Source organism: Sitophilus oryzae, unplaced genomic scaffold, assembly GCF_002938485.1.
Source record: "Sitophilus oryzae breed Bouriz unplaced genomic scaffold, Soryzae_2.0 scaffold_857_pilon_pilon, whole genome shotgun sequence".
Lineage (NCBI taxonomy): Eukaryota > Metazoa > Arthropoda > Insecta > Coleoptera > Curculionidae > Sitophilus > Sitophilus oryzae.
Genome location: NW_022147480.1, coordinates 1,641,835 through 1,665,893, shown reverse-complemented (window position 1 = coordinate 1,665,893; position 24,059 = coordinate 1,641,835). Strand labels below are relative to the sequence as shown.

The 24,059-nt window shown below is 30.1% G+C and overlaps 4 protein-coding genes and 1 non-coding gene across 8 annotated transcripts; all 5 read right to left on the bottom strand.

Moving 5' to 3' along the window:
• Window positions 1-501: 501 nt before the first annotated feature.
• Window positions 502-14,763, bottom strand: LOC115889927 (casein kinase II subunit alpha-like). Of its 3 annotated transcripts, none has more exons than XM_030910031.1 (6): window positions 14,624-14,763; window positions 8,148-8,311; window positions 5,978-6,088; window positions 5,702-5,897; window positions 2,654-2,937; window positions 502-902 (listed from the first exon to the last, which is right to left on the bottom strand). In XM_030910031.1, the coding sequence occupies exons 1-6, from the start codon at window positions 14,665-14,667 to the stop codon at window positions 598-600; spliced, it is 1,104 nt and encodes a 367-aa protein (XP_030765891.1). In that variant the 5' UTR covers window positions 14,668-14,763; the 3' UTR covers window positions 502-597. The 3 variants fall into 3 exon arrangements, with proteins under 3 accessions (XP_030765891.1, XP_030765889.1, XP_030765888.1); XM_030910029.1 differs by lacking the exon at window positions 14,624-14,763 and adding an exon at window positions 14,253-14,348; XM_030910028.1 differs by lacking the exon at window positions 14,624-14,763 and adding an exon at window positions 10,546-10,839.
• A 1,412-nt stretch (window positions 14,764-16,175) lies between these two features.
• Window positions 16,176-17,285, bottom strand: LOC115889922 (ribonuclease H1-like). 2 transcript variants are annotated; one of them, XM_030910023.1, is made up of 5 exons: window positions 17,260-17,285; window positions 16,783-16,909; window positions 16,643-16,734; window positions 16,407-16,582; window positions 16,176-16,347 (listed from the first exon to the last, which is right to left on the bottom strand). In XM_030910023.1, the coding sequence occupies exons 2-5, from the start codon at window positions 16,893-16,895 to the stop codon at window positions 16,258-16,260; spliced, it is 471 nt and encodes a 156-aa protein (XP_030765883.1). In that variant the 5' UTR covers window positions 16,896-16,909; window positions 17,260-17,285; the 3' UTR covers window positions 16,176-16,257. The 2 variants fall into 2 exon arrangements, with proteins under 2 accessions (XP_030765883.1, XP_030765882.1); XM_030910022.1 differs by lacking the exon at window positions 17,260-17,285 and adding an exon at window positions 17,139-17,258.
• A 336-nt stretch (window positions 17,286-17,621) lies between these two features.
• On the bottom strand, window positions 17,622-19,020 carry LOC115889965 (ribonuclease H1-like). The gene is made up of 5 exons (XM_030910062.1): window positions 18,773-19,020; window positions 18,354-18,707; window positions 18,211-18,302; window positions 17,977-18,152; window positions 17,622-17,910 (listed from the first exon to the last, which is right to left on the bottom strand). Exons 1-5 carry the CDS (start codon window positions 18,880-18,882, stop codon window positions 17,818-17,820), a joined length of 825 nt encoding a protein of 274 aa, XP_030765922.1. The 5' UTR covers window positions 18,883-19,020; the 3' UTR covers window positions 17,622-17,817.
• Window positions 19,021-20,408: 1,388 nt separating this feature from the next.
• Trnar-ccu lies at window positions 20,409-20,481 on the bottom strand. Its single transcript has one exon. It is a non-coding gene; the product is annotated as a tRNA-Arg (tRNA).
• A 2,330-nt stretch (window positions 20,482-22,811) lies between these two features.
• Window positions 22,812-23,620, bottom strand: LOC115889966 (protein app1-like). The gene is made up of 2 exons (XM_030910063.1): window positions 23,558-23,620; window positions 22,812-23,498 (listed from the first exon to the last, which is right to left on the bottom strand). Exons 1-2 carry the CDS (start codon window positions 23,570-23,572, stop codon window positions 23,019-23,021), a joined length of 495 nt encoding a protein of 164 aa, XP_030765923.1. The 5' UTR covers window positions 23,573-23,620; the 3' UTR covers window positions 22,812-23,018.
• Between the last annotated feature and the right edge of the window lie 439 nt (window positions 23,621-24,059).

The window sequence follows — 24,059 nt, the reverse complement described above, 5'->3', positions numbered from 1 at the left end:
TATTGATGCTTACTTGATACTTGTTATACAGTATGTCCCCGGATTGTCTTTACAAGAGGAAACACTTTTTTATTATTGATATTTTGAGAAAAATGCATTCTTCATAAAAATTTTGGCTTGATCTAGAATGGGTAATCCCATTTATACTTTTCCAAATTTCTATACCATTTCATTGTATGGAAATTTGGAAAAATATATAAACGAGATTAACTATTTTAGAACAAGCAAAAATTTTTATGAAGAATGCATTTTTCTCAAAATGTCAATAATACTCGTAATAAATTTTTCCTCATGTAAAGACAATCTGGAGGCATACTGTATATCGATACTAAATAAAAAAAAGTTGTTTTTTATGAGATCTCATAACTGTTTAGAAGGTGGTGAAGAAATGCGTTGAGAGACTTCGCATTTTTCACATTCTTATTCTTTTCGTTCAATCGCATTTGTAGATCATAATGCTAAACTATTAAAGAGTAAAAAATAAAAGAAATAAAACAACAATTTCAAAATCAAATCAATTTAATTCGTTAAACTTAGATTAACACAGAGTAAAAATTCAAGATCGTCCTAAAAAAACGAAAGTTTCAAAATCTCATCTTACTTCTCAGTACCGCCATCTACAGGCACAGTACCCACGTTGCTGGGTACTTCGAACGAGCTTCTTCTTCGTACTTTGGCGAAGTACTTGTGCCTCATGGCTTCCCTGGCCGAAATACGATCCATGTGGTCGATTTTCAGGCAGTTCTCTAGGAGATCGAAGGCGTCGCTGTCAACTAGGTACTCGTTCTCGCTGTTGACGAATCTTTGCCAGGATTTGCGGCTGTGATACCCGAGCATTTGTTGGAATTCCGGGTCTAGGTTGAGTCGGTACTTTTTCAAGTAACTACTGAGTTCCGAAGTACCTAAAACGTAGAATATCTCAAACTTTCTTTATTATTTGGTATGATTAATATCTATATCGTTGTGGCGAATTATTTTTTTTAATCACAATAATTAATGATTTTTTTTAAAATTTTAATAAGTACTTTTAGCGTAGGGAATGCAATCCCGCAAATGGGGGATCCCTCTGAGATTCCGCGGGATCGAAGTTGCGGGATTTATCGTGCGGGATCCGCAGTTTTGACACATGACTACTGGGTAACCGAATCGATCTCGATAAAGGTCAAACCCCTTCATTCCGGGCCGATGAGTCGACGCTCGGAACCCGGGGGACCCATTTAACTAGTACTTGCGGACAATTTCGTCAAATAAACTGCCGGACATAATTATCGGGACAAGCAAAATTTTAGGGTAAATTTAAAGTTGAATATCTCTTGAACTAAAAAAGATTTTGGGATGCGGTTTGGACCAGGTTTTAGATGCATCTATTGTGATTAAGATGCTATGTCGTTCTCGAAAATATATTTAGCGAATTCTCGTATACAGGGTGTTTTATAAGAGAGTGAAAATTTGGCCAAGAATCTTTTTTACCGCAAATTTACGAGTTTTAAAAAATCGAAATTTTTACCAAGTGCGACTAATCTGTATTGAAATTAGAAAAAACAATTTGATCGGTTTTTTAATTTTTTTGTTTTTATGTTTTTAGTTTTTTGTTAGTAGGTGCCAACAACCTCAACTACTTGAAATAATAAAGGCATTTTGAAAAAGCAATTAAAAGATAAAAAACGCTGATAAGACTATCAAAATGTTGATCTAATAAAAATTTGACGTTTATACTATTACGTCAAAAGCAACTGTTTTCCAAAGCCTACCATGACTTCACTGAATCATCGTTTCTTGTTCACTGTTATTAATATCTTAATTATTAGATATTAATACATCTGGTATTATGGTATTCTGGTATTTCGTCGATTTTAAAATAAACTAACTGCTTCTATCTTATTTTTTTTGTTAGAATGGGCATAATCAAGAGGTCTACTGATACCGTGTTGTAAAAATAAAGTAATTAAGGGCTTATTTTTTGGTATTTATTATAATTTTGCTAATATCTTCGGTTTGAAAGAAGATATCAAGATGCGGTTTTATCTAACTTTTTAAGCTTTTACTACTCTTTACTATCAGCTAAAATTAGATATACTATCGTATTTAATTTTTTTGAAAAATCGCGCTATGTTTGTTAAATTGTAAGAAAGCGCCCCCTAGCGTCTACGTTCAAAACCTTATTATTATTCTTTTTATGGTATAATATAGAGTAAGAAACGCTCTTTTAAACGAGCCCTCGTTTGTTGGATTCTGATCATCCAGTCCGGAATTATTAACATTTAAATAAAGATAGATCTAACCTTCCCCCACCACTTTATTTTAGCAGATAGGGGAAAATGGTTCTAACAAAAAAAAATCAAAATTTACAAAAGATTATGAAGCTATTATTTATAGTACCCATTATCTAAGCAAAATTCTGTAAAAATTCTATTTTCTTATTTTCCGTAGCAGTTGCGCCCCCTAGCGGCCGTTTTACAAACTTGAAAATAATTTCCAGCAATTTCTCATAGCCCCTTTAGTTATAAATATTTTTTTGTGTAAGCCCCACGGCTAATACTTTTCGAGATACAGCCGGGAGCTATTTTTAGTGGGACACCCTGTACTCAAAAATGGGCGAAACAGCAAAGAAACAAAAAAGATAATCAATCGATAATACAATGAAAAAACTTACCCAAAACTTTAACTATTCTCAACAGCTGATCGTGATTATCGCAACCGTGGAAAAACGGCTCTTTCCTGAACAGCATGGACGCGAACATGCATCCGAAACTCCAGATATCCAGGGAATAGTCGTAGAAACAAAAGTCCACCAGCAATTCTGGACCTTTGAAGTATCTGGAGGCTACCCTGACGTTGTACTCCACTCCCGGATGGTAGAATTCGGCCAGACCCCAGTCGATCAGTCTTATTTTGCGGTTTTCCAGATCTACGATCAGGTTGTGAGGTTTAACGTCCCTATATACAAAAAGAGTTGTGGATAAATGAAACAGGTTTAAATTGGAAAGTGCCCATAAGGACAATGTAAACACTATTTGGCGCTATCCTTGTAACGGTCGCAACCTTTGAATAAGAAGACTAAGGAAGGAGCATAATGCTATCCATGTATTCATGCATGGTGGGCGGAAAAAGCGTCATAAAAGCACTCTAGGGTGGGGATCCTTGACAGTTCTGTTTGACGATTCATTTGACACATTTGAAATTTTGTGGATTTGTCAGTCTTTACCATGGCTGGGAAACTTAAATGGAAATGACAGTTCATTAAAAATAGTTTTTCCTCCAAGATGCAGAGGCGCAAAATATTAAAACTGTCAATCAACAATGCAAATGTCAAAATCTGACAATAAAATTTGATTTTTAACTGACACGATACACTCAGAGACGCTTTTGTTGTGATTTTACGGTTTGATTTCGTTTTGATTTGTCGAATTATTGTAAAACTAAATTCCTTCCGATTTTTTGGCAGTATTCTGTTTTAGACAATGTTTTTTTAAAAATGGTAGGACAATTTGTGTTTTGTATAGACTCTTTGTTATATATTTATCATGGAGTTTAATTGTTGTACACCGGGTTTCCAAAGGATACAATGGTAAGTAAATTAAATATATCTACTTACAGTTATAGATTTTTTAAATTAGCACTGCTAATAAATGCTACTTGCTGAGCAGTTATTTTTTTTTTACGGTGCATGTAAGGGATTAAAGACGCGCGTTGCGTTATATTACCATCAATTACCATTATCAGCAGATGATTAAATCTAATTTAATTTGTTTTTATTATTTCAGGTCTCAAACGGAAACAAACTGGGAATCTTGCCTACACCAAAATTATGTAGCAGTTTCCAATTCACTTCAAAGGGAGGAAAATTATGTAAAACTGCCTGCTATTTGATGAAAACCGCCAAAGATTAAATTATAACTGTAACAACTTAATATATACTATTACGTCTTTTTAATATTTTTTTAATTAATATCGGACATATAAGAACACTTTGTATGCTTTTAATTAAGTTGATTTATCGTTTATAATATGTTCGACCTAATTAAAAGCACACAAAGTGTTCTTACATGTATGTCTAAATTTATTTTAAATTAATTAAAACAACCCCCCTTCCCCGCACCCCTTTCTTCCCTTATTATTTCTTCCTCCGACTACCAGAGGCGCCCTTGTATAATAAAATTGAAATGTATTATAAGTTGCCTATCTATTTAATATTATAAGTCTTTTATCTATGGTCTTTACTGAGCTTATTTTATGTTATTTATTATTTATTCTACTACTGATAGTTGTATAATGGTAGTAAATCTAGATGGAAATTGTGGCAGAATTTAAATTAACAGTGACACTGTCGCAATTTATCGAAAAAGACTCTAAAATAGTTGGTTGTGTAGCGTGCGGTAGATCTCGGCATAAATCGAGTGAAATAATGGAACAACTTTTCGCTAATAAGTGACTATATAATATACATACGTGTAGTAAACCGGTCATTTATGAAATTCACTTAAATTAACTAATTATATATTTTTTCTTGCATTTTTGCTTTTATTTGCTACTTGTCAAAGATTAGATGTCAAAGAATTTAGATATGTCAATTTGACTTACCTGCTTTAGTAGCGTATCGGATGTTTGTGTGTTTGTGTTAATAAATAATTATTATAACTTATCTATTTTTATTAGAATTATATATTTTTATAACAATTTTAATAACTACCAATATTTATTCACAACGTAAAATAAAACAACAAATTATTGAGTCTACCCCACGTCTACCCTACATCATAGTTTTACACTTTTTAAATAAAATTAGAATGGCACTAATAAACCGGAATTTAAGTCGGCTATATTTGAGTCCCATCGCGGTGGACCTAAGATTTTTGATATGCTCCTTCCTTAGTCTTCTTATTCAAAGGTCATCGCAACCCAAAGTTTTTGATAATTTCGTATCGGTTCGGCTTTTTCCGGAATTATGTCGCCAAATATTTTTTATTCAAATTTATTATTATTTTCTTTTATTTTTATAAACAAAATACAGTGTGTTGCATACAAGAAACTTTATTTTATATAAGGACATCTTTGTGAAATACCTATTAAACATTGGAAACCGACGTTATGCTACGATCCACGATGGTTTTTGCAGTTCACAGTTCACAACACATTTTTTTAGTCTTTAATGCCATTTTTTCACAATTATCACGGGTTTGAGTAAGTAAAATTTAAATTAAACTCACAAGATAGCAGTAATTACTTTGAGAATGGACGCTTTAAACACTTTTTGGTATTTTTTCAATGAACGCGGTTTATATTTTGAAAGATTTGATAATTTTTGAAGATTCTGACTTTGACAAGAGAACATTATTTCTGTTATTGTTTGGCAGTTGTTCTTAGCAACCGCTAAAGCAGCACCAGATCGCGTACAACGATAAAATAAATATATATATTGACGGGTTTTCCAATCTAAATTTATTTCTAAACGTTCTCTAACCCAGTGTGAGTACATATTATCAAAGCAAAACCTTTGAAGGCGGGTAAGGGGACAAATAACTCACAATCTTTAAGATGTTTAATTTATTTGTCTTTAGAGTTATTTATCCCCTTACCCGCCTTCAGAGGTTTTGCTTTGATAAATTTATTTCCTTTATCTATGATGGATAGTTATTTAGTACAACCGTTCAACAATTAACTAGGACGTTTCACACCAGTAGTTTTTAACCAAAAAAGTTACCTGTGCATGATGCCATTGGAGTGACAGAAATCCAGAGCCTTTAAAACTTCATACAGATAATACCTAGTGTCCTCTTCCGATAATTTTAAATAAATATTCTTGAAATCCTCGCTATTGACTAATTGTTCGAATACTAGAGCGGTAAGGTTCATCGGTATTTCGACTACCGAAAGTAGTTTGATTATGTTTGTTCCTCCTAGAGAAACAACAAATTCAAATCACTATATTGGTATATTGCGACACATCATATAGAATATACATTGTAAAAGTACAGACCTTTTAAACATTCCAATATCTTTATCTCCCTTTTAATTTTCTTTCTTCTAACAGGTTTCAACATTTTGATCACAACCCTTTCTCGTTTGGATTCGTGAATTCCTTCAAAAACTGCAACAAAATACCAAATAAGTATTAATTATTATTAATTATTATATATGATTTCTATAAACATACCGGGTGTTTCATCGTCGGACGGGACATAGGAAATCCCATGTAAATTTTAATGGGGTCAATTATTGGCTTCCCTAATTATTTTAGAGAATAATTCTACTTAGGTTTATTGAAGATCACTAAAACCCACATTCAAAAGAATAACTTTAGATATTTTTGATTAGCTCGTTTACGAGTTATCGAGTTATCACCGATTTCTTTTTAAATATTTCTCCTTTCTTATGGCCCTGTATTTACTTATGAGCATCAGTCTAGGTAAAAGATAATTGTCAAATGAAGTTGTAATTTCAGAAATTTACCTATTTAGTGCTTTATTATTACTGAAAACTCATTCCTATATCGGAAATCTTAAAGATGTATTTATAAATACAAATTAATATGAATTAAAGTAAAATAAGATAATCAATTACAAGGTTAATTATAGTATTATTACAATATTCAATAACTTATTAATTTAGGTATTATTAAATTGTTAGAACTTTAGGATTTAAGAAGATGTTCAAATATTCCTCCATCGACTGCTAGACAATAACTCAGGCGATCATAAAATTCTCTTCTTACATTCACTAGTTGGTAAACTGAAATTCTATTGTATTCGGCAGAAATAGCATTTTTTAACTCGTCTAGATTTGGGTATTTTTTATCCTTGTATATCCTGTTTTTTAAATGGCTCCAGAAAAAGAAATCATATGGCGAAATATCAGGAGACCTTGCTGGCCAATTTACTGTATGATTTAGGCCAATAACGTTTCCGTTAAAACTATTGTCTAAATATTCCCGAACAGCCAGGGTACTATGTGCCGGGCAGCCATCCATTTGGTACCAAACTTCCTGATTTTCCCTAGCGGCATCATGTAAAGCAGGTAAAATATGATTTTCGAGTAGTTCCAAATAATATTCTGCATTTAAATTTCGCGTAAGAAATAATGGCCCGATAATATTGTGTCCGAATATCCCTGCCTAAACATTTACTTTCCGTGGATATTGCGTCCCTGTTTCGACAAACCTGTGTTGGTTTTCTTTGTTCCAATATCGATAATTTTGAACATTGGGTTCATTATTTAAGGTAAACGTGCATTGGTCAGTGTTTAAAAATTCCCTATCCGTGTTTGCTCTTTCAATCATATCAAAACAAAACGCCTGCCACCGTATTTCATTCTCATCTCGTAGCTCTTGGTGCTTTTCATATTTGAAGGAATAGTATTTATGTCGTTTCAAAATTCGAAACGCTGTAGTGTGATCTATTCCTATTTCATCATCAAGTTTCCTTGTGCTGATCTTTCCATCGTTCTCTTCCACGCACAATAAAACTTCCAAGTCGGTATCATTTCTTGCATCTTCTCTTTGTTCTTGCCTTGCTTCACATCTGCAGTTATTTATTAGGGTACCTTTGGTCTCAAATCTCTGGATATTCATTGCGATTGTAGATTTTCCAGGTATAGGTCTATTCGGATACAGAGCAGCAAACATGTCCGACACCTTGTGATAACTCTTTCCTTGATAATACCATTTAATCATCAATACTTTTTCTTCGGTAGTGTAATTCATGGCTAATATTTTCGATGTAGGTATGAGTTTTTGATAATAATAATAAAGCACCAAATAGATAAATTTCTAAAATGATAACTTTATTTGACAGTTATCTTTTACCTTGACTGGTGCTCATAAGTAAATACAGGGCCATAAGAAAGGAGAAATATTTAAAAAGAAATCGGCAATAACTCGTAAACGGGCTAATCAAAAATATCTTAAAGTTATTTTTTTGAATGTGGGTTATAGTGCTCTTCAATATACCCAAATAGAATTATTCTCTAAAATAATTAGGGAAGACAATAATTGACCCCATTAAACTTTACATGGGATTTCCTATGTCCCGCTCGACGATGCAACACCCGGTATACAATTTATTTATGACTCCATGCATTTGGTACAAAACTCTGGTTTTGCTTCGTACTATAATAGTGTACTTTTGTTGGGACGCTCTGTATACACTTACCTATACTGTATTTTCCACTGCCGATTTTCTTGATCAGGCTATAATCGTCTATGTTATCGTAGGCCGGTATGAAATTGTCATACTCGTAGAATGACTTAGGTTTGTTGGCCAATGCATCGGCGTACACCCTGGAGATCGTTTTGATTTGATCATATTTTGTATCACTACAACAAAAAAAAATAATTAAAAAAAACTAAAAAACATCAACGGTCTAAAGTACTTAATTTTTGATCTACAAAGTGATAAAAATTTTAAAAAATGCAAAACATTTTCCAAAAAATTCCAAATTTTCAATTTTTTTCCCCCGAAAAAACCTCATAGACGTGTTTCTGGGATTTAAAAAATAATACATCTAAAAATTTGCACTTATTTAAGACTCACCCTGTATAAATCTAGATAAACCACATGCCGTTTAATTCTATTTATTGCTAAATCGTTATCTTATTAAATATTATTTAGTGAATGTATTTCACTCGCTATTTTTATCTATGATTTATATATTTCTTATCTTCTTTTATCATCACTCATACCAGATTTTATATGTATACATATCTTAATTCAAAGATAAAATGAAATAAACGTGTACAATGACAGGTGTTTATATTTGATACAAAATGTAATATACAAATTCATTTACGCAAAAACTGGTAAACAATTAATGAGAAATATTTTGAATTTATTTTTAGAAAGCATTTATACTCGTAGAAACCGTATAGGCATATCAAAATTCTATTTTTAAAGGTAATAATTTACAATCTTTCTTGTTTCAGTTAAATAAACAAGAAACAAGATAGTGCATTGACACTTTAGACATTCTAGAGAAATACGAGTACCTTAAAAATAACATGTGCTTTAAAGTTCAATATATTTAGTTTTAGTTGTATTTTGGCAAAAGTCTGAAACACCCTGTAGAATAATTTAACAAAATAAGGAATCTAAAAACCGCTTTATCATCAAGATGCATCTTTTATCGATAGTTTTTTTTTCTGATTCATCTTAATAGATTTTTTCTTGTTGGAGATATATTCGTTTTTGAAAAAGACATGGAAAATCGAATTAAAGATGGCGTTTTTTGTTATGGTAACTATGTTGTTTAGTATTTGATACGAAGAAACGCTTGACAAAGGTAGAATTCGGAGCTTGTGTCATAGGAATTTGGAAAGTTTTTTTAAAACACCACGAAAAAATGCAAGGAGATGATGATGGTATTCCGGCAAGCAACTTTTGCGGAAGCTCAAGAAGCAACTATCCATTTACTACCTGTGAAGTTTACAGAACATTAGTAATATTTCAGTATTCCATTAGTGGAATAAGGATATTTTATCGCACTAGTAGACAAAATTTAATTTTTCACCTTAAACGGTTTATATGAGTGGATAAAAAAAACACTTGAGACTGATTACAAATAAAAAAAATAGTTCTTAAAGCTGTTCCTAAAATGTCAACACTGAAACGCTTAAAAAATAGGTTTTGTATATCCTAAAGTTTCACGATGTCTACGAAATCACAATATCTAAAAAACTACATTTCAAATTAATAAAATATCCTCGCAACAGATTGTGGTAGTCAATTATTGTGTCCATAGAGAAAGCCAAATGGTTAATAATTATCTTATACGTGTTGTGCGACTCAATTTGACCGTATTTTCAAGCTCCAGAAGAGAGCTGTTCGATATTCACTGGGACTAAACAGCAGAACTCATTGCCAGGACTTTTTTAAAAAATTAAAAATATTAACTTTATATTTGAATCCGTTTGCCTAATACGTAAGCATGTATCGTCAGCTTCTCAAGAAAGGCCATCTCACACTTATCCACTCAGGAACGCGGAGCAAGATCTTTATCTACCTACCCCACGCTCAGAGTTAGTTAAAAGTTCAATATTATACGACTCGAAAAAATGCACAATCACCTGCCATTTGAAATCAAATCCATAACATCGTTTTCTTCATTTCGCAAAGCATTGAAATCTTATTTACTAGACAAGGCTTTCTACGCTATAAATGACTTATATTTTGATAATCGAATTTGATCTTGTAAACACTGGTCTAATATTTGCTATTACTATATTTACTATAAATATAGTAAATGATTTTTTAGCTTATAACACAATAAACTTTTGACCTTTATCCACAATTTCACTTGACATATGATATAATCAAAGACGAAAATGACATTCTTCGCAAATTTTCAAGTATAATTAGTGAAAAACTTAAAAGTTTGTCAACTTTTTCTACTAATTGAAAATTCCTACCACTAATTTTGACGTTTTGAGAGCTTACGTTGAAATTAGAGGAATACATTTCTACGTTAAATGAAACCACTAATTAATTCCACTAATTATGAGGTCCTGAATGACGCTTAAAACTGAAAAACTAAAGAAAATATATAATTATGTACCTAAGTTTCCTGTTGTTTTCACTAGGTTTTTCGTTTTCGTAATTCAAACCAATCTCGTGATACAAATACGATCCCATTTTGTGTCTCAGCTTAAACAACACCAAAACGGTTGAAACGTCGATATAAATATGAAAATACTGAAATTAATCATTCAAAATTGTCCGAGATGCACTTTGCACCCTCGATTCGCGCTACTACAAAGTTACTAGGTAGGTGTTGTAACTTTTAATGACTAAAAAAGTAATCGAAAATGTTGTTATTCGACCTGGAACGTCGCTTATCTTTCACCTTATCAAAGTAGATTGATAAAGTCATTCTTAACATACGTAGATGTACGTAAAGGTAGTCGTACACGTACAGTTTTTTCTCAGGGAAAAACTGCGCGGTCGAGGCCATGATTTTGTGACCAGACGTCTTTTTGTGAGTGACCTTCGTCTAGGAGGGAGGAAGTTAAATCTATTTTCTCCCGTTCTTCACTCATCATACGGTCTCGGGACTTTGACAAAAGTCAGTGTCTGAGACGGATCTCCATAGGTTCTTCATCTCCGATATCAGTGGTACCAAAATTTATGGCACAAAAAATGGTTGTCGTCTCGGCGCACTCCATTTTCCCCACAGAATCTGCATTCGCCGTTGTTTCTTAGCTTCAATCTACTGAGTGGTACATTGAGGAGACAGTGTTCTGTTCTTGAAACCTAAATCAAGGAAAATCTTCGATTTTTCTCGGTCGTAAGTTACGAGAAATTCCTTCGAGTGTCTTAGATCAGTGTAGTGATTTCCATTCCAGGTTACGTCGGGATGGAGTCCTCCAGGTTCTTCAGTTCTGCTTTAAGGTTGATTCTCGCTATACCTTCCATTTCCATTCCATATCCATTCCATTTCCGTTCCGTATTTTTTACTGTATTGACGCTATCCGTAAGCTTCCGTTCCGTATCACTTCCATACTTTTTATTGTATAATTTATATCATTACGAAAGTTTTATTTTAAAAATGTGTATCTTTTGAAAAATGTAACAGATTTAATTAAGAGGTGAAAGAATAAATAAATATCAGCAAAATTTTAACAGAGCTGGTACAAATGTAAGAACTTGACAACGCTGTTTCCGATACGCTTCAGTCCGTATGTATGGAAGGAAAGGATATGGAACGGAAGGGAAACGGAACGGATAGTGTGCATTGTTCTATTCATTTACATAATATAATATTATATTTATTGTAAACGGAAGGGAAACGGAAGGTAGCTGAGACGGAAGGTAGCTGAGACGGAAGGTATAGTGAGAATCAAACTTTAAGCTGGTTTCTTTTTGGTTTTTAAAACTGGAATGGTTCTGGGCCCGTATTCTGTAACTTTGACATAAAAACGTTACGCTTTCAAAGCGGTGAGCGCAAGTATTCGATCAGCGAAACGCGAGGCAGTCGATTTTGGTATTCTCGTTGCCATGTGAATCGTGTTCTGGATACGCGTTGAGCACATACTGGCAACATCACAATTTCTAATGTAGCTAATAGTCAAAAATTGATAACGGACGGATGTAACAATGAAAAATGTCAATGTTACGTGAATTTCATAAGCTATTGTTGAGTTATGTCAGGGTTATGTCAAGCTATTTTTCTATGGATATGTCATTATTCTTATTATACGAGGGATGTGTTGAAGACGCTTCTCAGCATTTTCGATGTTTTGAACAATATTTATAGCTGCCAAGTCGTAAATTATCAATTACTTATTGAGGAATTTATAGAAGAAGTAGTAATTTTCACTAAAGAGCAAGATAACGCACAAAATCAATTTTTTTTTTGTGCGTTTTCAAAGTTACAGAATATGGGCCCTGGTCCAGTTAGTGGAGTGTTCGCTCCTTTTCTAGCTAGATCGTTTGCTTTTTCAATGCCTTCTATCCCTTGGTGAGCGGGCGGTCGGTATTTTTACCGTACACGTTCAGTAATATCTCAATGCCTGGACTGGGCAGTCCAAACTGTAAGAAAAAAACTGTAGTGTCTGGTTACCTTTATATGCAATAAAAATAAAAATATTTAGTGATTTTAGCGCGTTTAACCTTCACGCGGAACTTCTAATGATAGCGATGAACTTTATGATAATAATAATCAACTATTTATTTTCCTAATTTTAGTCAATTTTCGGAAATTAAATGAATTTGCAACTACAAAATACAAGCCTGAAGTAGTATATTCCATATAAAAATTCACTACACACTGCTACACACTACAGATATCTAGCGAATCAGATGAAATACAATATGATCGAAAAACACCGTCAGCTATGACTATGAAATGAAGATCGCTGTCATTTGACATGTAAAATTATATGTGGAATGTCATCAATCGTCATTTTCAAGCAAACTGGACGCCGTTTTTTTATCATGTAGTAAATAGACGCATAAATTAAAGAAAAGTTACATCTTGGTTAGCACTACAAGGGCATGTTTTGAAATATAAAAAAACTATTTGATTATACATTTGGAAAATAAAAAATAAACTCATTTTTTTTTCAGATTTGGCTTTTATTTTTTTCTAATTCAATTTTTCAATTTCACAGTCGAATTTCAAAAGATATGAGAACACTGATTTCAAGTTCCTATTGCTACTTTTCCTGCTCTAAGAGCTGATGTTATTAGATTTTTTGAATCTGACGTTTTGTTTCTTAGCCACCGTCATCAACTATATTTTATTAAATACAGACCTGGATTTTTTATTTCAATTTTTAAAAGCTTATGCCATTACAAATTTAATGGCATATCACGTATAGCCAAAATAAAAAGAAAGTATCGTAAAACCATCTCTGTCTAAAACAATGTCTCTTATGTGAACATACTTATTCATTATACAGTATGTCCCCGCATTGTCTGTACAAGAGAAAACACTTTTTCCAAATTTCCATACCGTTTTATAGAAAATTAGAAAAAAATGTAAATATGGCTGTTTGTTTTTGGTCTTGACAAATAGTCTAAGAGCAAACTGGACGCCGTTTTTTTATCATGTGGTAAATAGACGCTTAAATTAAAGAAAAGTTACATCTTGGTTAACACTTCAGTTAATAATAACCATCTATCGCAAAAAATGAAATCGAAATTATATTACCACAGAAACGCGTTTTAATTTTAAGAATTAGAAAAAAATCAACCATAATATTTTCATGATTTTTTTAATTTTCTCTAAACGGTAGGGAAATTTGGAAAAGTATAAACGGGATTAACCATTTTATAACACAAGCAAAATTTTTTTATGAAGAATGCATTTTTCTGAAAATATTAATAATAAAAAAGTTTTTCCTCTTGCAAAGACAATCCGGGGACATACAGTATAACAATTACATTTTCGACAGTGAAAATATATTTAAATCACCCTGTGAATGTTTAAAAATATTTTGATAAATATACGTTAGGTACTACTATCCTCACACTTTCAAAAAAAAATTGCGGAGAAACCTCAAATAAAATACCCCTATATAACTATTTCCGAATAGTTTTGTTCATCCCTGTATATAAATGAATACTGAAAATTACAGAAAATATACTTTACAGACTATAGAAAATAAAACATCTAGCTCATTTAATAAATATTATACTAACAATGAAGTTAGTAAGCACGAGAGAGAGAACAAATCAAACAGTTACATTGTATCTATAAATATCTTTAGCACAACAACAAACTTTAAAAGTATATTATTATAAAATTTTAAATATATTTACCAAGTCTCTGTCTCGCTAGTATTTTGACGAGTTAAGTCAGCAGGTAAAGCTGTATGCTTCAGTTTAGTTAAAAACATACTCGCGTCTTAACACTCTTCATAATTCTGAATAACTTCTTTACTAACAATACCTGACTTAGGGCAAATTATCAAATAACTTGCTATTTCAGTTACTTTATCATTTACATGAAACAAACGTTTATGATAAGAACCTTTCATGGGGGATTATACTTTTAATTTATATATACACAACCCGACCTATTATGTCATGAAAATTACAAACATATCTTAGTATGTTTAGGATGTTTAAAATGTTCTAGTAATATCTGTTACGCACCGATATATAAAAAATATAAATAAATTTGTACTTACGAGTTGTCCTCTTCGTAATTATCCAAAATGGCAGGTTTAAACATTTCCTTATTTTAATTTCACTTATTTAGAACGAACTAAATATTTGACAGGCAATTGACTGAAAATTTTAGACGTAAAAGTTGCACAAATTGTCAAAATGAATTCCTCATGGCACACTTTTAAATTAAAACAACTTTTGACAAACAAATAATTTTTAGAATGCAGGGATGCAATGGACTTTATTATTTTATATGGAATCTTGATAGTTTAAATAATTTTGAGTATTTGTATTGTTTTAAGAACGATCTAACACGTTGAGAACTTTTATATAAGTATGAAAGCTGCATGAATAGACATGTTATTTTCTTTTAATGATCCAGAATTAGGCTCAGGTAATATGCAGAAATTAAAAAAGACTGATATATTTTTAAATTACAAACAAATCGTTATTTGTTAATAATTATTTGAATATAACACTATTTGCTACAACTGTATTTATTTTTCCTTGTTTGAATAAATACACTAATTTATTATGAGTTTATTTAAAAAAAACATTCGTAAAATTGTCAAGAAAAGTTCTATAGAGTTTTTGTTATTTTAATATATCTTTGCATTAATTCCATTTTTACATCAAAGTTTTAACGAAAAAAAAAAAAACAAAAGTTAATCGAAATATTTAATCTCCTCACGAGAATTTTTTTTATTAATTTTTGCCTAAAATAATTCTTCAATTATCATGCTTAATTATAAATTTACTTATTTTAGTAGCATATTATAATTTAACATTATTTGTTTAAAAAAATTAAACAAAATATATACATTTATGCTCTACATCACAATCTTTACTCAATCTAGCATACGATTTTTTTTCCAGACGTATTTTTTTATTAATAAGCTTTGTGTATATCTGGTTGCGGAAATTAAGGCGCACTTTGCGCTCAATTTTTAAAAATATATTATATCATTTTGTGCTTTGTACAAATTTATATTCATTAAATATGAACTGAATAATAATAAAAACTTTTAGCATATTTTATTTTTTTATTACTTTTTCAAAACGTTAAAAATTATTATAATTAATTATAATAATAAATTGGATGTTGTAATAAATAAAATGGTGGGGGTAGATATTATACTAATTTTTTGTTGTCGTATTTGTATTTTTCATAGATAATAGATAAAATATTTAACAAAAATAAACATAGAAAAATATTTCTATTACAATATTTAGTAAAATACGTTTTAATATAATACTGCCACACATTATTATCTGTATATCTATCGAATAATGCCACTAGATTAAGCAAATTATTCTACTTTAATATTATAGTTTTAATAGTTCTGTTATTCTAGTATATATACTATTTATCTGGTAGTCTCTAGTAGCTCTAAAAATACATATTATATTGTATATGCATTATTTTTATTATTACTGCATATCAATAATACGTAAATATATATCAATTTAATCCTTTTGATATACTTGTCATGCTTAATCTGTATCAGATAAAAAAACATTCTGTTCAAAATATTTATTAAAAATGTACTTTAAATTAAGTATATCATATAAAATAAATAATGTATATTTAATATAACCAATACAGTTTGAATTTACATAATAGTGATCAAAACAGTAATTAAAAATATTCATGTCACAGTACTACGTAACTTTGAACACCAATCTTGGCCAACCTATCAGCTTCTTCATTACCTCTAACTCCAGAATGAGCAGGGCAATGTACCTATAGTTAAAAATCAAAAATTACTAATTATCTTAAAAAAAATTATAATCCATATTTACCCAATCGACATGTTCAAATTTTTGACATAAATTATCCAAGACAACAAGGTCTCCTTTATTTTTTACCATCCCTCCATTGGATACTGTCCATCCGTTACGTTTCCAGTTATTCATCCATTTTGTGATACAGTTTATGGTAAATTCGGAATCTGTATAAATTCTCACTTTTTTATGACCTAACAAACAACATTTTCTTATAAAAATATTTTTTTTTAATTCACTCATTATATACCTACCTAACTTATTAAGTACTCTTAAAGCTGCACAAGCTGCTTGGATTTCAGCTGCAATATTTGTAGCCCTACCTTGAACTGGCTCTGATATATTCCTGCAAAAATACATTTCAAATATATCTCAAACATTTTTTTTACCTTACAAACAGCTATTTTCACCAAACCATACCCCTATACCAGCTCTTGCATTGCTTTTGCCATTGTTTACACATGCCCCATCAGTATATACCTCAAAATAACCATCTGCTTTATTCATGGTAGTTGAGGAGTCTGTAATGTATTTATACGTGTGGAATGGTTTGTTGTTGAGTATTATTTAACACAAATAAAAATAAATCTATAGATTATTTAGGATAATACACCTGTATATTATATAAAATAATACACCTATAGATTAGATAGGCACAAATCATAAATCTATATTACTAGGAAATATATTATGTTATTGTATACGGTGTTGTTTTCTTTAAATATATTTTTAAGAAACTAATATACTTACATACTTCTCTGTTGTTACTAATGTGATGGTACTACACAATATCAAAAATTGTTATTAAAATACTGTTGATTTTTTAAGTTTTTTTTTTATTTTATACATATCATTGTAGATAAATACCTACCATAAATATGATCGAAAAAGACAACGGCATCAACGATGGCTATGAAATGAAGATCGCTGTCATTTTATATGGGGAATCCCATCAATCGTCATTTCCAAGCTAACTGGATGTCGTTTTTGTATCATAAAGTATATAAAATTAATCTTAAAAAGTTTGCTATACTTATATCAATTATTACTCATGCAGGATATTACCTATCTACTCCGATTTATCACAATAAAAACAAAACAATATAAGCAATATTATATTACTAAAAAGGTATAAGTAAGGTATTTTTGTGTATTATTTGATAATTTAATTTTTACACAGAATGGCCATGATTTTTTAACAAAACTTTTCAGTATAATCAAATTCATCTAAAATAATGCTTAATATATTTAATATATAAATTATATATATAAACCACAAGTATTAAAATCAAATAAATAGTTTTGTAAAATTCATTGTTTCATTTTAAATCACATCACATAAAAGGCATAATTTCATTACATCTAATAAAAAGTTTGAGCACAAATAATAAATATATTTTTCTATCTCCTATAAAAATACTCAAGTCACTTATAACGGTGCTTTGTACCTTTGAGCCCCACACCTGGCCAGCTTGTCAGCTTCTTCGTTACCTTTCACTCCAGCATGACCACGACAATGTTTCTAAAATCAAAAAAAAAACAAGAATTTTTGTATCTTAAAAATGAATTAGCAAAAATTAATATTTACCCAGTCGACATGTTCAAATTTTTGACACAAATTATCCAAAATTACTAGGTCTTCTTTATTTTTCACCATCCCTCCACTGGATAGTTTCCATCCATTGCGTTTCCAGTTCTTCATCCATTTCGTGATACAGTTTATTGTAAATTCTGAATCTGTATAAAGTTTCACCTTTTTATGTCCTAACAAATAACATTTTCTTATTTAAAATACCTACTTGTTTTAAAAACCATGCATTACCTAATTCGTTAATTAATTTTAAAGCCGCACAGGCTGCTTGAATTTCAGCCGTATTATTTGTAGCCCTACCCTGCACAGGTTTTGATATATTCCTGTAAACAAAACATTTCAAATATATCTTAATATTCTTTTTTTTACCTTACAAAGAATGATCATCACCAAACCACACTCCTATGCCAGCTCTGGCTTTAGTTTTGCCATTATTTTCACAGGCCCCATCAGTGTAGACTACAACATAGTCATTTTCTTTAGGGAGATTTCCTTTGGGTCTTTTACTAAAACCGGCATCAGACATAGGTGAGTCTGTTGAGTCACTTTTTCGTCTCTTTGCTGAAAACGTACTACAATTTAATAGATCGTCGGCATCAATCATCATGGAAGCTGCATCTCTCAAAGTATTTATTTCAGACTTAATATCTTTAATCTCAATCTGAAGGGCACTGGCTTGTTGTTCGGCAGTATTAAGCCTGTCCAGAAGATGCTTTACCTGACTGGTTCTGAAATAAATAATACAAACATAGTTAGATACATTTAAGCCATATATTAATGGGTAAAATATTACAAAGTATTCGCCATCCTGGTCAAAAATATTGGAAATATATTGGTGATACAATGAGCTATCGCAATGCTATTAATATTGTGTCTGATGATAAGTTGAACAGATCTAATCATTTGGAAAGATAAAAAATACGTGCACTTTTGGGGAATTTGAAATGCATTTATCTTGATTGTAAATTAAAGGTGATAAATAATAAAGAAAAATAAACTTTTAGAAGACGACCATTGTATTTCTTAGGTTAGAATACTTTCTAATGGTAGTGTCTAAATCTACGCTTACGTGAAACTAGAAAAAATATTAATGCCTGAAAAAGACAAAATATAAAATGGTTGCGAACACAGAGGTTTAACAATAAAAAAGATCGTCATTCAACATTATATACAAATATGGGTGATCTGCTGCAACAATCTATTATGAAAGTATGTAAATTACAAAGTTTTTTTTCCTGTTTACTTTTAGAGTGTAAATGAATGTGCGAAAAAAATAGTGACTGATTTTTTTGTATTAAAAGGTTTTTTGGATTTAGTCCTTTTGTACTAAATGATTTATTTGTGTAGGTTGAACCAAAATAACAAAATATTTGGATGTTTTTAACCGACTTTCAAGCATTTAATTATATTTTTCTTATTTCTAATATATTTTTAATGAATAACATTCAGTCAAAAATTCAGTTTAAAAATTCTGTCTTCTGTACACATCTGCTCTACAATATCACATTTTTTTTTATTGACTGATTTTTGAGACTGATTTTGACTGCCACGTTAGAATTTTAATTTTGACATTTACAAAAATATCTCGATAAAAATGCATCTATTGGCTAAATTTTGAAAAATTTTATTTGAAATTAATGATTTTGATTTTGATTTTACATAAAAATATCAATTTTCAGCTGTCCGTTTTTCAGTTTCAGATTATGGTCGGAACAAGTTTGATTGGGAAAAAATTACTTGAGCGTGGCAGTAGACACCACTATTTTAAAAAACTGTCAATTGCCATTGGTTATTTTTGAAAATTTAAATTTGCCTCCTTTTAAATTGTTTAATTTTTTTTAATTAAATAAATTTGCTATAAATGTAAAGATTGCTTTTTTGGAGAGTACCTATAGCAGAGAATATACAGAAATTCTGTGCTATAGGTACTTTATTCGGTGGAAAAATTATAAAACAAGGTTTGAAATCATATATTTTTATGAAAGTATTAACAAGTAGTAAACAAATTTCAAATAAATCTATGAATGAGGGACAATCCTATAATGCATTATAGTTTATTATTTTACTGAAAATTGTTTGAAAACATACAAATACTTTATGTCATGAGATAGATCTATATTCTATAATTTTAAAAAGATAGTTTTATTATGATATATTCTGCCAAAAAATTCAACCTTTTAAAAAATGAGAGATTGTATGTTTTACATAATCTCTCATTTACTAACAAAGTTTATATTCTAAATTTAATTATGCCTATCTATTTGACAAAATGTAAGTAACATCAATTTAGATTTTATAAATAATACGTCAAATAAAAAAATTATGCCGGTTATCAATAAGAGAAATAAATGATTTTTTTCAAATTAGCACGAGTATAGAAAACTATACAGATTGCAAAAAGTAAAGATAATTTTTAAAAAAACGATAACTACCCCTGGTGGGACTCGAACCCACAGTCCCCGGCTTAGGAGGCCGATGCCTTATCCATTAGGCCACAGGGGCTTCAGTTAAATTATGTTTAAACCTCTGTTTTCATCCCTTAGATGCGCATGCTGTTTCGCAGATATTCTGTTTGTTTGGTTGCATATCCTATACTATTTTTTCCCGGAAATTAGAAAAATTTAAATACTTTAATAGTATAAAAATATATAATAATAAATAATAATATATTCTAATTATATAGATTATATGTAATTTTAATCTATTAGAAATTAGTTAATTATTTTAAAATAATGGCCAAAATACGATTTAAACACATATTGTTAAGTAAAAAATAAAACATTGGTGCTAAACAAAATAAAATAAATGTTAAGTAGAAATTATTTAAGGAATGTTAAGACATAAAACTGACAATTATTTTTGAGTATACAATACAGGATGCTTCAAAAAAATGAAGCTGATATATTTTTTTGTAGGTAGGTAACATTATTTTTTATTTTTGGGTTCTGTATAAAGTTGTATTTTATTATAACTTTTTTTTATATAATAATGTTATATCCCTGAAACTAGAAGGATATCTAAAATTTCAGTTTATTTAAAAAAATTTTATATATCATTATGCTAAAAAACTGTCAGTGACTTTATTATTTTTAATTTTGGAGTACTCAAATTTGGTAGAGGAGTTTTATAGAAATGAATAAAAAAATTCGTTAAAGATATTTGAGTTAGATGCTACAGGGTGTTCAAAATAAATTTATGTGCTGTTTAAAATTATTTATAAAAATGAAAAATTCAATTCTTTTAATTATCACATCCTATATATATATATATATATATATATATATATATATATATATATATATATATATATATATATATATATATATATATATATATATATGTTATATATATTATTTTATTATACATATATATATATATAATATATATAATATAAGAGTTGACAGGTTTTATAAAATCTATCAGAAAAATAATATATATATATATATATATATATATATATATATATATATATATATATATATATATATATATATATATATATATATATATATATATATATATATATATATATATATATATATATATATATATATATATATATATATATTATTTTTCTGATAGATTTTATAAAACCTGTCAACTCTTATTAAATATAACATATATACCTGTTTAATATATAGTTTGAGATTTATTCTTTCTCAATTTTTACCTGTCTTTTTTGTTCATTTTCGCTGTAAAATCATACCGTATAACCGAAAAAAAAAAACGGCGCGATGGCTATGAAATGAAGCGATGGCTATGAAATGAAGATCGCTGTCATTTTATATGTAAATTTATATGAGAAATGTCATCGATCGTAATTTCCCAGCCAACTGGACGCTGTTTTTTTATCACACCGTAGTTGTCATGATAAAAAGTATTTGTAAATGACGTATAGTATGTGGATAGCATTTCTTCAATTATATTCAAAAATAACACTTTATTAAAAGTATATTTTTTATAAATATATATATAAACTAATAGAAACAATGTTCTTAAAAAAAATCAAAAATATATTTATTTCTGCATATTATACAGGGTGTCTCAGATTTTAATCGGGAAAATTTAATAGACGATAGAACTTGCAAAAATAAAGCAAAAAGTTCATATCAACTTGTAAGATTTAAAGCTTCCTTTTCGAGATACAGGGTGTTAAAGTTACTTAAAAAAGAAAAAAAAAATTAAGATATTTGAAAAACTGTTTTATCGATTTTGATATAACTTGACCCGTTTATAATACTTACTATGGGACTTAATTTGATGTAATTAGATTTAAGTTTAATGGCCAGGGGTGGCGGTGGGGCATCATTGTTAAATTATTTAAGACAAAAATAGGCACGCCACTGTTTTTTTAGAAGTTTAATATTATTTTTGGATTTAGTAATTAAAAATATTATTTTTTGTCTCCTGACTTTTTTGTCTAACTTGCTTATTTCTTGCGAAAAAACACTCCAGGGTGGAGTGAATAAATGAATTTAATTTTTTTTCGCAAGAAGTAAGTCAGATAGACAAAAAAGTCAGGAGACAAAAAAATAATGTTTTTAATTACTAAATCTAAAAATAATACTAAACTTCTAAAAAAGCAGTGACGTGCCTATTTTTTCCTTTAAAATAATTTAACAGTGATGCCCCACCGCCGCCCCTGGCCATTAAACTTAAATGTAATTACATCAAATTAAGTCCCATAGTAAGTATTATAAATGGGTCAAGTTATATCAAAATCGATTAAACAGTTTTTCAAATATCTTAAATTTTTTTCTTTTTTAAGTAACTTTAACACCCTGTATCTCGAAAAGGAAGCTTTAAATCTTACAACTTGATATGAACTTTGTTTTATTTTTGCAAGTTCTATCGTCTATTAAAATTTCCCGATTAAAATCTGAGACACCTTGTATACATAGTAAACTCATACTAGACTACAAATTCAGTCTATAGAAATTAAAAATAACTAAGTATACATTAAAAGGTACTTTGGCACTTGCAATAAAAATAGGTACACTCTCTACAACAAACAAAAACATAACTTAAAAACCGACGTCTTATCCTAACAATGGAGCAGAAGCGAAACCAGGAGCTACAGCGTGTATCGACCTCCCAACAGGACCCACAAATCCACCAAATCCGTTGTAAGGTAACACCGGACCTACAGGAGCTAACGCAGGTGCTACAGGAGCTACTCTAGGCAAAAAAGGCGCTACAGGAGCTATAGCTGGTCCTACAGAAGCTATTCTAGGTAGTAAAGGAGCTACGGGTGCTGCAAAAGGAGCTGGAAACACTGGAGTTGCAGGTGGTGGAACAATAGCTCTCTGAACGATAGCAGGAGGTCCAGGGATAACTCCAGCAGCGTAAGGAGCGTCGAAAACATGGAGGTTCCTCGAAAAAGTGCTGACTTGGGCGGAGAATGGTAGGACACTAGGTGGAGCTACTTGTGTGTATCTGAAAGCTACTGGAGCTACAGCTGGGGCTAACACGCTGCAGGATATGGTGGAGATAAGACTTAAAACTAGAACTGCTACAATCTGTAAAAGATAAATTGATTTTAATTGTAATTTAACTGTAAAATAAACAAAAACTGTACCTTTAAGATAGACATCTTTTTGTATTATTTGTTGTAAGGGTTTGACGATAAACTAAGCGACTGATAACAAACAGTGCCAAAATTTCGTTTATATACCTGTTAAAAATCAAAAATCAATTATTGATACACTTAGTGAAAGTGGTGCGTGTTTCTTGAAAAAATGGCGTACGTGACAGGATTTTCAAAATTCATTAACAAGGGTCAGACAATTGGTAATGCTTCCTTGTATGTATATGCAGACGAGTTCTTTACAATACCATTATGTATTAGAATTAAATTATCAAGATTATGTAAGCGTAATTATTAATATAACATATTGTATCACTCAAACATAGAATAAGGTTTAACCCATTAAAAAAATATATACAGGGTGGTCTCAACTGTATTCCGGAAACTTTGGCAGCATATTCTGCAGATAGAAATAAGTAAAAAAGTTCGTATAAATGCATGTTCTAAAATGTTTAGTTTCGGAGCTACAGGGTGTAGAAGTTTAATTTTTGTG